Genomic DNA, 13,034 nt, shown 5'->3' with positions numbered 1-13,034 from the left:
CCTAAAATCGTCAGCCCCATTCGACCGGCGCCGCCACCACTTCCCCCCTCTGTTGGTGGCCGGTGCTCGTCGGCTATTGTTGGGCGACGTATTGCATATATTCGGCACGTACAGGGCTCTCTCTCTCCACTGGTCGCCTCTTCGCGTTTCTTCCGAAAATCCCAAAGTCGCCGGTCCAATTCGACCACCGCCGCCTCCGCTTCAGTCAATTTCTGTATCCCCTTGGTTCGTCGGCTCCAAATTTCTGGTTTTCGTTGGTTACTGTGAAACCCCTAAAATTTCACAGATCTAAGACGAGCGGCCGCCGATCTCGACCACCGCCGTGATGAACAACCCATGGGAGGGTTACCTGAGCGGCACGTACATTCCAGATACGGAGGAGGATTTCTCAAACTGGGGTTCACCTCCAAAGGTGTATTTCCCTTTCTCGGCGACGTTTTCGGAGGAAGAAGGAGAGTCTGACATGGTGGAGGAGATTGAAGCCGTGTGTTCGCCGGTCAAAACCCTAGCTTTGCCGAAATCCAGGTGGTCTTTGTTTAGGCGTCCTGCCCCCTTGAAATATTATCAAATGCTGAGCTCTCTTACTGTGGAGACTTTAATTTCATATCCTGATGATGTTTCCCTCGTTTGTGAGGAAAATTGGGACGACGTTGTTCGTTATTGTGGTCCAGAGGCCCCTGTGAGGAAGCCTGCGTACTCTCCTGCAATGTTGGTCTTCTTGAATGGCCTGCTCCCTTTTCCAGAATATTGGGTGAGATCCTCCAATTTTACATGCCTCTCTGTATATGTTGATTGGTATAGGCTCTGTGTGGCCTCTGTTTTTGCACTATCCCCTGTATATGTTGATTGGTATAGGCTCTGTGTGGCCTCTGTTTTTGAACTGTTTCCTGAATATGTTGATTGGTATAGGCTCTGTGTGGCCTCTGTTTTTGAACTATAACCTGTATATGGGCACTTGGAATATGTGTTGGGTGATGGTTAGCAAGTTTGAGATGATGAAACTATGCTCATGAATTGTTTTAAGTTAAAAACTCTATGATGAACTAGAAGCCACTGAGATGTTCGATTTACAGCCCCTAATGTGCGTACATATGTTGGTGTGTGCCCTATATGCGTACATATGATGGTGTGTGCTCATGTGTAGCTTTAATTAAGCTTACATATGCTGGTGTGTGCCCATGTGTAGTGCAATTGTTGGTGTGTGCCCTATGTGCGTACATATGTTGGTGTGTGCCCTATATGCGTACATATGATGGTGTGTGCTCATGTGTAGCTTTAATTAAGCTTACATATGCTGGTGTGTGCCCATGTGTAGTGCAATTGTTGGTGTGTGCCCATATGTACAATGTCTAAGGTTAAAACTGAAACTGAAAATGCATTTCACTAAAAAGGCTGACTGCATACATCCAAATCTTTACAAAAACTTACTCTTAACTGCCTACAAAAAGTTTTAATGTATGTGGCAGCCTCCATGACCACCTATGCTTCCAAAATACAGCCTTCATTACATCATTTTCATGAAACTTGAATACCTAAGCCATTCATTTGGTATTCAATTTCATCTAAGGAAATTGAACTTATTCCAAGTGCATTCCTTAGATGATCCATGCCACTTACAATTCCATTCTCCATGAGATAGTTAATTGCCTCTTTAACTAAATCATGTGGAACTTGTAAGTTGATTGGTAGTTCTCCCTGCCTAGTAAGTGATCCTTTCTTCATATGAGGGATTTTGTAGCAATTTTGGCCTTTCACCTTTAGAATTTCAGTCAAACAACCTTGAAGACTTAAGAAAACCTTGTTGAGTGTTGTAGGAGATAGTTCATCAAATGAACTCTTCACTGCCTCCACTAGTGTATCTACGTTGGTACAAACTGATTCAGTTTGTAGGCTTTGAATGGCCCTAAACCAACCAAGATCATTAATGTTGGTATCCGGTGAATTGGGTGGTTGATGAACAATCTTTATGTCAAATCCATCTGAGCTGGCAGCCTTTCTAAAATCTGGATCACTATCTTTAATGTGAGGCTTCGCGTTGTCTTGTTGAATAAAGATCACCCTACTTGCAAATTGTGGCCACTTGGCCTTTATGGCAGGAATAATCTGCCAACATACATTTACATCAGCTGTTCAGCCCCTAAGTAATGAACATCCTATCTAAAACACATGTTAATTGAATACATATCATCGTTGAGTGACAAACATTACATATTTCATGTAAAAGTACTACCTTATTAATAATGCAGTCCTTAATTACTTCCTTGGTGATTGATTGAATGGGCTTTTGCTCCAGAGTACCTGCCTCCCTGTTTTTGCTATTTCTCTTGGCTGGTACATATTCTGTAAATGGGAAAATGCCTATTTTCCCATCAAAAAGCACAGTCCCATCTTCTGCAATCAAGGGCCTGCACACAGCGCACATGAACATCACTTTCGTTATGAACTTCTTTGACTTGCAAGTCCTGTGTGGTTCGGCCTCTCCGGGTGTCAAATAAAACCGGTGATTTGCTTTGGTTATGTAAAACCATTTCTCATCAATATGCACCGTGTTGTGCATACTCTTGAATTGAAGTACCTTGAGTATTCTATCATACTCGATTGCTTCAAGAGAAAACTTTAGACGTAGCAACTTGTTAGGGGCTGTTAAGTCGGGTTTTATCGCACTAGTATGAGCCCTGATCAAACCCTTGCTAATCCATCGCCCAACTGTGCTCTTGCTGCAATTTATTCCACTTGCTAGCCTCCGAATGGTTGATCTTTTGCTTAGCTCCAATGTTGAAATTAATTGAAGATCTATTTCAACTCTCTTGCGTCGTAGTTTGTTGATTTTGCCACTGATTGAATGCATATGCTGACCTTGATTCTGTTGTTTTTTTGCAGCAGTCCATAGTCGCGTCACCGTCCGACGGCAAACGCCGAACTTGACAGCAGCAGCCTGAATTCTGCCCCGTTTTGGCTTTCCACCTTGGCTGTCTTCAAGAACAAACTGCACGATCGAGTTTCTATCGCCTGTTGATAGATCTTTTCGCCCCATTTTTTCTGTTTTTGAATGGTTTATTGTGGCAAAAAGTAGGCTGCCACAATTTCACAGTTTTTGAAGTGTAATAGCCTTGTGTAGTGAAATGGCAGATTTTATAGAACTTGGCAGTGAATTTTGGTGGGAATGTTGAAAGCTGCGAATTAAATGAAAAAGTTTCAGATTTTGGCTCTACTTTTCCCTCTTCTTTTTTCATTTCAGATTTTTGCTCTAATTTTGAAGTGTAATGCCTTGAATTCTGCCAGCCTATTAAATTTGAAGGGATCAAATTATGCCACCTTGAATTCTGTCGCCCTTTTAATTTAATGAAAAGTCAGTCAACCTTATTTGACTTAAAACATAAGAATAATTAAGATTTACTTACTTTTTGTTAAATATGTGGGACCTCTTACTTTACAACACTAATTCAACACTCCTTAATCTCCGTGCCCAAAAGAAATGGGACAAGTTTATTGGGACGGAGGGAGTATTTATATTCATATTCAAAGTTAGTGAACCGACTCAAATAATACAGATGGAATGGAAGGGCGGGTAAGCGGGCTTCCGGATAAAAAGGGGCCCCCAATATCCGGTGGGGCCCACGGAGATGGAAACTGTAAATTGTCGAGCAACTTTATTGTACTTGCACTCAGCTAAGCTCAAACTTTCCCAAAATTAGGGTTTTACACTCTTCATATCTTCACCTTCCCTACAATGGACCCAACCAAGAAGCGCAAAATGGAAGAAACCGGCGCCGACCCCGACGCCTTCAACCCCCTCATGCTCACCGTCGACGACGCCCGCCGCATTCTCGACTCGCTCACCCACGACCAGCTGCTGGAAATTGTCCAAAACGCCCTCCTCCGCCACCCCGACGTCCTCGACGCCGTCCGATCGCTCGCTGACCGCGACACCGCGCAGAGGAAGCTCTTCATCCGCGGCTTGGGCTGGGAAACCACCACGGAGAAGCTCCGCGCGCTCTTCTCTTCGTACGGCGAGTTGGACGAGGCGGTTGTCATCCTCGATAAGGTCACCGGGAAGTCCAAGGGATACGGATTCATCACTTTTAAGCACATTGATGGTGCGATTATGGCGTTGAAGGATCCGAGTAAGAAAATTGACGGTAGGATGACGGTGACGCAGCTCGCCGCCGCTGGGATTTCGGGGGGCGGAGGGCCTGCGGCGGGTGGCGGTGGTGGTGGCGGTGGTGGGGTGAACAATCCGGTGGATGTGTCGATGAGGAAGATTTATGTGTCCAATGTGCCGTATGATATGGCGGCTGAGAGACTTCTTCAACATTTCTCCATGTATGGGGAGATTGAGGAGGGACCGTTGGGTTTTGATAAGGCAACTGGGAAGTCCAAGGGGTTTGCTTTGTTTGTTTATAAAACGGCTGAGGCTGCTAGGGCGTCGCTAGTGGATCCGGTTAAGAGTATTGATGGCCACCAATTGAATTGTAAATTGGCAATTGATGGGAAAAGAGGAAAGCCCCCCGGGGTTGGGCCGATGGGTGTCCAAGGGGGTAATATGGGGAATGGGGATGGAGTTGGGGCTCCTCCATCTGGTGGGCATTATGGTGGGCCCGGTGGAGTAGGCGGGCATTATGGTGGGTTTTCTGGTGGTTTAGGTACTGGTGTAGGTGGTCCAGGATTGTCTTCTATAGGAAGTCAAGCCGCAGGGTCCAATCTTGGGGTTAATGGTGGGTATGGTTCTGGGATGGGTGGGCCGTATGGTGGTGGTTCTCATGTTGGAACTGGTTATGGATATGGTGGCAGTGGTGGTGCATTGGGGGGAGCTGGAAGTGGGGTGGGCTCTGGAGCAGGATTAGGTGGTGTTGGTGGTGGTGGGTTTTCTGGTCATGGAGCTGGAATGGGTGGTGCTGGTGGTGGAGCTGGTGGGACTGCTGGTGGATTGGGTGGTGCAGGTCGCGGGTCATCTTTGTATGGTCTGCCTCCTAGCTCAGGTGGAATGGTGTCAGGAGATTACCCGCCGAGCTCACATTATAACTTATCATCCGGAAGCTATCAAGGCCAACATAATCAAATACCAGGAGCACTGTCAGCACCTAGAATTCCACCTGGAGGAGCCTACCAAGGGATGCCCCCTTACTACTGAGGTACTTTTTCCGACATGTTTTCTTATGCATTGATTCATGTTCTTGTCACTGGTTGTGAGGTGCTTTTTGTTTATACGTGCCACTATTATTTCTTCCCATGTAAGGGCTTGCTGTTTTGGTGCATCACGGTTAAGTTTTCCTTGAGATACCCTTTGAGCATCTGTCTGATCTAGTAAGCTATTTGTGACTGGTTATTGGTTCTGTCATCATTTACATGCAATTCTTTGTGTTTAGACATTTTTTGCTTTTCATCCTTTTTGTTTTAATAGCTTGGGTTGGTATGACTTTTGTATGTGATATGGAGATCTGGAGTTTGTGTGCATCATATGGTTGCCTTTTTGTGTTGCTATCTTCTAAATGCTGTGTTTCGTGAAGATGTGTTTGCTTTTAGCTATTGATATTATGGATTTACTTTCTGAACATCTTGATTTGTGGAAAAGAGATTAACTCTATGTTATTATTTGGGAGACTGGTGACCAACTACTAGGCACACTTGCAAGTTGCAATTGACTTGCCATTTTTCATAAAACGAATTCCACCTTTGAGTTGTTGTTCCTGGTATGAGCTTTATTTGCACCATATGTTTGCTATCGCTCGTGATTACTTACAGTTACTATTATGAGTTATTACTTATTAGTTGATTCTATGTGTACAAATTCTTATGTGTTGCATCAAAATTAGGGACTGGGGTAAAAGATAAGGCAGTTCTTATGTGTGGGTTGCTGTCCTTCCATTGGTTTGTAATTTATAATATATTAGTTAATTTATCATATGTTATAGCATTTTCCTTCACAAGTGTGGATGATTTCAATAAAACTAGAGTGGAGAAGGTAAGCATTCATGGCATTGGATATTAGGAATTCATTATTTATGGACCAATGTTGATATAGTCGCCTAAAAGTATGAATAAAGTTTGGGTTTTTTGTTTGCATTGCTGAATTTCCTACCTTGAGATTCTTGCATTCATTTGGCTTATTGACCTGATCTGGCAGCATGTTGATCCATGACAAACAATCGTTGATGCATAATGTTTCACTGGTGCACTTGTTTTGTCTTTGAGCTACTGATTCACTCATGCTTTCATTGCATTGATTGCTTGTTGGTGTAGATTTTTAATTTTCTCGTTGTTTCTGGGTACGGCTTCTTTTTACATGAGTGTGTTTATGAGCGTGTTTTTACAGTTCCTAGTATTAATGTGCAGTGCTGTGCACATTTGTTGTGTGGTCCTTTGATATGTTGCTGTTAATCACTGATGACATTATGCTGTAAAGATGAACTAATTGGCTTCTCAGTTTCCCTTCTAATGCTTGTGACTTGATTTCTTCATTGTGAGTGGTTTTGCATGTTTAGAAGACTCTTTTCCTTGTTATCCTCATGAAGTCTTGCCAGTTGGTGATGCATGTTTTGTATCCTTTAACGAAATATGGAAACCATTTACATGTTTTGTGTATGCAAATATACCCTTGTTGTCTCTGCTATGCAGATAATTTGCTTAAAGTAATTGTCTTCTTTGAGAGTTCATTTACGAACATCTTTCATTGTATTAAATTTCTATGTCCTTCATCTTTTGACTGTTGACACTGATTTGTATTGCTTGATTTCTAGCAATTAACCATACCTGAGACATTGCTTCATGTAATTTTACATGTCATCGTATCTTTTTGTGCTTGGATTTATTCTTTTTATGTTTCTTTTACACATTTAGCCTTTCAATTATGGAACTCGCACTGCTCTTCTTCTGAAAAAGCAGCCAGTTTGCTTACAATTTTTCCTTTCTTCTGCTGTCCACCTAGCAATGATTGTTTAACTGTTTATTTTTGGTTGCATATTCTCTTATTCTGAATCATTTTTGTTGGTTGTGTGTGGAATGACATATTGAGTTGTGAATGAATATTGATTCAGGTTTATGACCAGCTTGTTGGTGCTAGCCTTAGTGGTTCTGGTGAATTTGCAGGCAATGGCTTCATGATTTTGATTTGCTGTGTTATATGGCTTCTTCTTCTTCACTCCACCTACGACTTATGATGTGATCTTCTGTGATTGCTCATAATTTTAAGTGAGTTTAGACCTCCTTTCTGCAAAATTTCAGTAGAGTGTGGATATAGGTGATCAAAAGCCGAGTACTAGACTAGTCTATATTTTCATGAGGAGCTTGCATGCCCCTCCAGATGTCTCATGTATGAAAGAATTTTTTGCTGCTTGTTTTTATAATGAGTTGTTTAACACCTTGTATTTCTTTTAGTAGTAGATGCTGGTTAGCCTTCTTGGCTTTGAACACCCCCCCCCCCCCCCACACACACACACACCAAACCCCTCAAAAAAAGAAAATTGTTAAGACTTTTAAATGCTTTGACAAATGTTTGACTGTAATAAGTTTCCAATGCTTTGACAAATGTTTGTGTAATTAGTATCCAGTTTATGATACCGATTTGAGGTCCAGGATGCTCCGTCAGTAATTTTGAGGTGTGATGTTTTGTTATTTAGTAAAGCTTGTGTTCGCTTGAATAGACTAATTTACTATATTTCTGATGATGTCATGTTTCTGTTGGATGCTTTAGCTACAAATCTAAATTTTTACTTGCATATTTGTTTATTTTTAATGCTCAGGCTTCAATTATTTGAAATGGTTGGCATTGTTGATTTTCTATGATTTTTGAGTGGCATGTCCTATCAGAATAATATGTTGACCAATCAATTCTAAAAATTTATGTTCTGGCTTGTTTGCAATTCAACTAGTTAATCGGCCCAGGAAAGGCCCTTTTCCATCTGCTGTTTGGAAATAAGAGTCCATCTTCAGTATTTTGCTGATTTATTTTCACCACTCAAACTTGTTTTGGCCTTTTGACCATATTTCAAATGTTCTTTTTGGCTGTTCATTTTGTTATCATGTGAGACATGTAGTCTCACATCATGTGAGCCATGGCTGTTCATTTTGTTATCTACCCTAATGTTGCAAATTGTCTTCAGTATGACTGTAAGAGTGAGCAAATTTGAACTAAAACGATAAAGTTGAACTGCTAGGCTTTCTTAAGGCAATTGAATATAGTTATTTTTGTTTTCACCCCGTCCCACTAAAAGTGGTCTATATTCTATTTTGGGCCGTCCCACTATAAGTGGCCCATTTTCATAAATGGAAAAATTTAGCCCTTAAAAAATATAGGCCCCACCAATTTACACCTTCTCCTTAATTCCTGTGCCGAAAAGTTTTGAGCCACTTATAGTGGGACGGAGGGAGTAGTATGTCTGTAACCAATCTTTCATGAAACAACCACATAAGCCTTGCTCGTTTATTGCCAATCAAATGTTAGCTGATGATAAAGCCACCCTCTCCGGCTTTTTGTTTGCGATTTGCTAATGTTCATGAGGATCGAGAGAGTAGATTGAAGTGCAGTTGGTTACATGTGTATCGAGAGATATTATTGTTATTTACTGCTTGGAATGCTTGTCCAGTGAAATCCTGTTTTGGGGGCTTTCCAATTCTTGCTTCTCAGGAATGGTCAATGATCTCTATGTGTTTTGAGTTAACATTGTTTTACGCTTGTTTTGGCATTATTAATGAACAGCCAATAGCTGATATATGCAAACCAAAAGTAAAACTTTTGTTTGGTTTGTACTATAATTTGATTCTATCTATGCTAGCAATTTAAGAAGTTATGTTGCCCAGCCCTAGTTTAGTTTCTTGCATTAATCACATGTGGATCTTGGTTTGAACTCTCTTCTTACTGTACATCAATTACTTGCTGTTGCTTGGCTGATGAGTGTGCCTGAAAATATACATTTGATAATATGACCATTTTCTTGCTGATTCCTTTTTGCCTAAAAATCAATTAACTGAAGTCTATTTATATATAAAATACGAACTAACTAAAATGTATGAATTCCATGTAGAAACACGTATGAATTCTCTGTGTAAATGTCTGAATTGTGAAAAATAAATTTTCGCTACCTATGGAATTTGAAATCAGGATCATGAATTCATCCAACAAAGTGCTGAATCAACCGTAGTCTTGATGATCTAAGAGCTGAAAATGGATCCTATTTTATATTTTAAGAGGTGTTTTTATTTTAGCCTTCTATATATATATATATATATATATGTGTGTGTGTGTGTGTGATGTGCTGTACTCTGGTGACATGTATATATCTTAAAATTAGAATGCATTATATGAGATCTTGCACAAGCGTTCTGTGGGTGTGGGACTCGTAGTGTTTGTAGTTTACATAAAATTACTTGTATTCGTCAAATTTGGAGTGTCATGCTGAATTGGTAGTAGCACTGCAAATCTTTGGTAGAGAGGGATTGTGAAATGCATTTCATCCCAGTTATCTTCTTCCTGATGCATTGATCTTATCACTAGCTTTGGTCTTAGACATATGTCTAAGCATAAGTAGCGTTAGTAAGTTTCTGTATTGATTTAGGATAGAGATTGAAGAGCCTCCTATTTACATGGCATAAATGAGGTCGATGCAAAATTAGGCTATGCCACACCATATACTAAGTAGTGTTGGTGAGTTTGTTATATATTTGGATAAGACTGCATGGACAGGGATGTGAATTTGAAGATGGTCGTAGAATTGATTAATATTGCTAATTTCATATTATCTCTTTGTAGAGATGCATGTTTTTGGTTTAGATTTTCATGTTAGTTCGGTTGCAATATCTTGTTGTAAGCAGAGACAAAATTTTCAATAGTTTCATAATTACTCCATGTCTGTAATATTTTTAACGAATGTGGATTTTATTGAAATTCTGTCATTCCATGTCAATGTGGTTTGTGTGGATGTAATCAAATAATGTTTTTTTGTGTGTGTGTGTGTGTGTGTGTGTGTGTGTTCGTCTGTAGTTGTGAAACCAAAACCAAATTTTGTTTCGTGACAAGACTAGTAGTGCCCTGCCGAAATTCAGTCATTCCATGTCAGTGTGGTTTGTGTGGATGTAAATTGCATGTTACGAGTTTTCTTTTTTCTTTTTTTAAATTTTAATTTATGTTTGAAAATATTTTATTTTTTTTGTAATTGAAGTTTATTATATGTATTATACGCTTGTACAATTGATCATTTTATAATTTTATAAAAAGTAATTACAAATTTTATATTGCTAGATTTGTTGTCATGACACAGACAAATTCTTTTTGTAATCACTATTGGGAATATGCGTTCATAGACAAATTCTTTTTGTAATTTCAAGGTATATATACTTTCTTCGTCTCATTATAAATGTCTCATTGTTTTGGGGCACGAAGATTAAAGAATGTGTAATTAGTAGATAAAGTGAGTTGGTGGAGAGAAAAATATATTGGCATTTGTAAAGATAGGTATAGAGAGAGAGTAAGCGGTGGGTTCATTAGTTAATTAATCTTTTAATTATTTATCAAAAAAGAAAAATGAGATTTGTAATGGGTTAATTATTCGTCAAAAAGAGAATGAAACATTTATAATGGAGTAGGAATTCGATAATAGAAATTGGAATATTTGTAATGGAACGAAGAGAGTAGTAATTAATTAAAATTTTGAATTAACATTAATAAAAAAAATAGTTTCAGTTTAGTTGTTAAAGAAAAATAAATCATTACCTTTGTTGCATACGTATTCACGATCAATAGGTGGCTGTAGAATCCCCCAATAAAACAAACCAAAATAGTTCGAACAATTTTAAACTTCCATTTGCCTAAAGTATATATACTTCCATAGCTCTAATTCTTTTACTTCCGATGGAGGGTTCTCTCAATCAATGGGTAACTTAAAAGTAATATTATAACCTAATAACAAAATACACTAGTATACTGAGAGTTAATGTACTACTTTAGTCTATTTCATACATCAAATGTAAAATTTATTTATGAAGATAAAAAATTTAAAATAGTAACCTTTTTAATCGTAAATTTATTGATTTATCCTTAATAATAAAATCTAACATATCTCACTTACATTTCGTGATTTTCTCCTTTTATCTAGTTCGTATTTTTGGCTGAAAGTGGTGGGCTTTAATGAAATTTCGCTACTTTTAAGTTTAGATCTTTTGTAATAAGGAAACATTTTGTTGAATTTTTGGAGGTTTTGTTTAATTCTAGTGTTGGTTGAATTTAGCTTGAAATTGTTTGACTGGATTGGATTTAGCTTGAAATTGTTTGACAAAATTGTTTAATTCTAGCGTTGGTTTGACTGGTTGAATTTAGCTTGAAATCGTTTTAAGAACTTTGTCTATTCTGGCGTTTGTTTAGATTTGAAGCTAATTAGTTTAAGTTTCAGATTTAATTCCTTTAAGTTGTATGTGGCCACCAGTTTATTGTATGTGAATTATTTAAGTTTTAGATTTAATTGCCATGTTGTATTTTTAAAAATACAATAATTAAATAATCTGAAAATATAAATAAAAAGTAAATTTAAAGGAAAAAAACACTTTCCTTGGTAAAATTAAGAACAATAAAGAATTCTTTAAATACATTACTTACTCCGTTCCCCAAATAACTTCCTAGTAGGGGACATCATGAGTTTTAAAGGAAAATTGTAAAGTGTATTGGTAGTGAAGAAAATGTGTTATAATGAGTATTGAAAGTAGTGAAAAAGTGTTATAATTAGTATTGAAAATGGTGAAAGGTTGAAAAATATGAATAAGTAAAGTATTATTACGGTAATGTCCCAAAATGAATAAAAAGTTATTTGGGAGACGTCCCAAAAAGAAAATATAGAAAATTATATGGGGAAAGTAGGGAGTATTAAATATGTGGGATACACACACCTTTATTTTAATATTGTTCTCCTTAATCTTCGTGTCGAAAAGGCACGGGTCATGAATAATGGAACAGATGGAATATTTTGCATGAATGATATGGTTGTTGGTGGCATAATTGATTTTTTGGAGGAATTTTTCATGCAAACAACTCTTCTTTATTATTTGGAAAAATAGATCACTGGTCATAGGTTGTACCAATTTTTTTTATTATTCTAATGCTGCTATTTGATTATTAAGGCTGTAAATGAATATAGCTACTCACAAGTTATTTGAAATTTGATTAGAAAATAGTTTGTTCGGAACTCGATTTGATAATAAACGAGCCGAGCTTGATAACTTTATCGATCTGAGTTCGAGCCTGACATTACTTAGCTTGAAAACATGTTTGAATTCGATTCTCCGCGAACATGTTTGTGAGCTTGTTCACGAACCTTCAATCGAATTAGTACACAAGCTTCAAACAAGCTCCAGTAACATACTCACTTCGTCCTGTAAAAATAGTCCTAAGAGGGAGTGACACGAATTTTAATAAAAATGGTTAATAATAATAATTAATTGTATTGTGAATAGAGAGGTTCCACCATGTGGTAGAACAGATAAATAAGTTGATATATGGAGAATAATCTATTGTGGGGTAGTGTTCATAAATAGATTATGACTATTTTTCGTGGACACTCCAAAAAAGGAAAATTAGGAAGAAGTATTAATTAAGAAGTTTTTCTTAAATTTTAATGAATTCGAGCTTGAATATTATATATATGAACATCTAACGAGCCGAATTCAAACCGAGCTCAAGTTTGGTTAGTGAATGACGAACCAAGCTCAAACAACAAAATAAAAGCTCAAATTGAGTTTAAGCCGAGTTCGAACACCGAAATATTTAAATGAGCCAAGCTCGAACCCCCTAATATTCAGCTTAGCTCAGCTCGTTTACACCTCTATTGACCACGGCTAGTTTGCCTATTTTAAGTAGACACCAAATGACATTGCATTGGCACTGAGAGTGGAAAACAGAGCATTGCTCCTCAAGTAGGGAAGTATCAAAACTTTATACTATCAAAAGCAGATTATTCATTCCTAAACGCCACTTTCTATGCCTATGGAGAATAATATAAAAACTTTGAAGATCGGGAAAAAATAATTACACTGCAGCTGCATCTGCTTAGGAA

At 38.1% G+C, this 13,034-nt stretch overlaps 2 protein-coding genes across 3 annotated transcripts; both read left to right on the top strand.

Moving 5' to 3' along the window:
- LOC131012057 (uncharacterized) lies at positions 1-3,172 on the top strand. Its single transcript, XM_057939960.1, has 2 exons — positions 1-751; positions 2,881-3,172. Exons 1-2 carry the CDS (start codon positions 326-328, stop codon positions 2,923-2,925), a joined length of 471 nt encoding a protein of 156 aa, XP_057795943.1. The 5' UTR covers positions 1-325; the 3' UTR covers positions 2,926-3,172.
- Positions 3,173-3,510: 338 nt separating this feature from the next.
- LOC131012056 (UBP1-associated protein 2C) lies at positions 3,511-7,357 on the top strand. 2 transcript variants are annotated; one of them, XM_057939959.1, is made up of 2 exons: positions 3,511-5,132; positions 7,087-7,357. In XM_057939959.1, the coding sequence occupies exon 1, from the start codon at positions 3,731-3,733 to the stop codon at positions 5,129-5,131; it is 1,401 nt and encodes a 466-aa protein (XP_057795942.1). In that variant the 5' UTR covers positions 3,511-3,730; the 3' UTR covers position 5,132; positions 7,087-7,357. The 2 variants fall into 2 exon arrangements, with proteins under 2 accessions (XP_057795942.1, XP_057795940.1); XM_057939957.1 differs by having other exon boundaries at positions 7,035-7,357.
- Positions 7,358-13,034: the final 5,677 nt, after the last annotated feature.

The sequence above is a fragment of the Salvia miltiorrhiza genome, chromosome 2 (assembly GCF_028751815.1).
Source record: "Salvia miltiorrhiza cultivar Shanhuang (shh) chromosome 2, IMPLAD_Smil_shh, whole genome shotgun sequence".
In the NCBI taxonomy this organism is placed as follows: domain Eukaryota; kingdom Viridiplantae; phylum Streptophyta; class Magnoliopsida; order Lamiales; family Lamiaceae; genus Salvia; species Salvia miltiorrhiza.
This window is presented reverse-complemented; position numbering and strand designations above follow the sequence as displayed.

Excerpts from the sequence above, each read along its gene's own strand:
- LOC131012057 (XM_057939960.1), top strand. The coding sequence starts at position 326 with ATGAACAACCCATGGGAGGGTTACCTGAGCGGCACGTACATTCCAGAT. Across the intron at positions 752-2,880 it reads TCCCTTTTCCAGAATATTGG|CAGTCCATAGTCGCGTCACC; the intron begins GTGAGATCCTCC and ends GTTTTTTTGCAG.
- LOC131012056 (XM_057939959.1), top strand. The coding sequence starts at position 3,731 with ATGGACCCAACCAAGAAGCGCAAAATGGAAGAAACCGGCGCCGACCCC.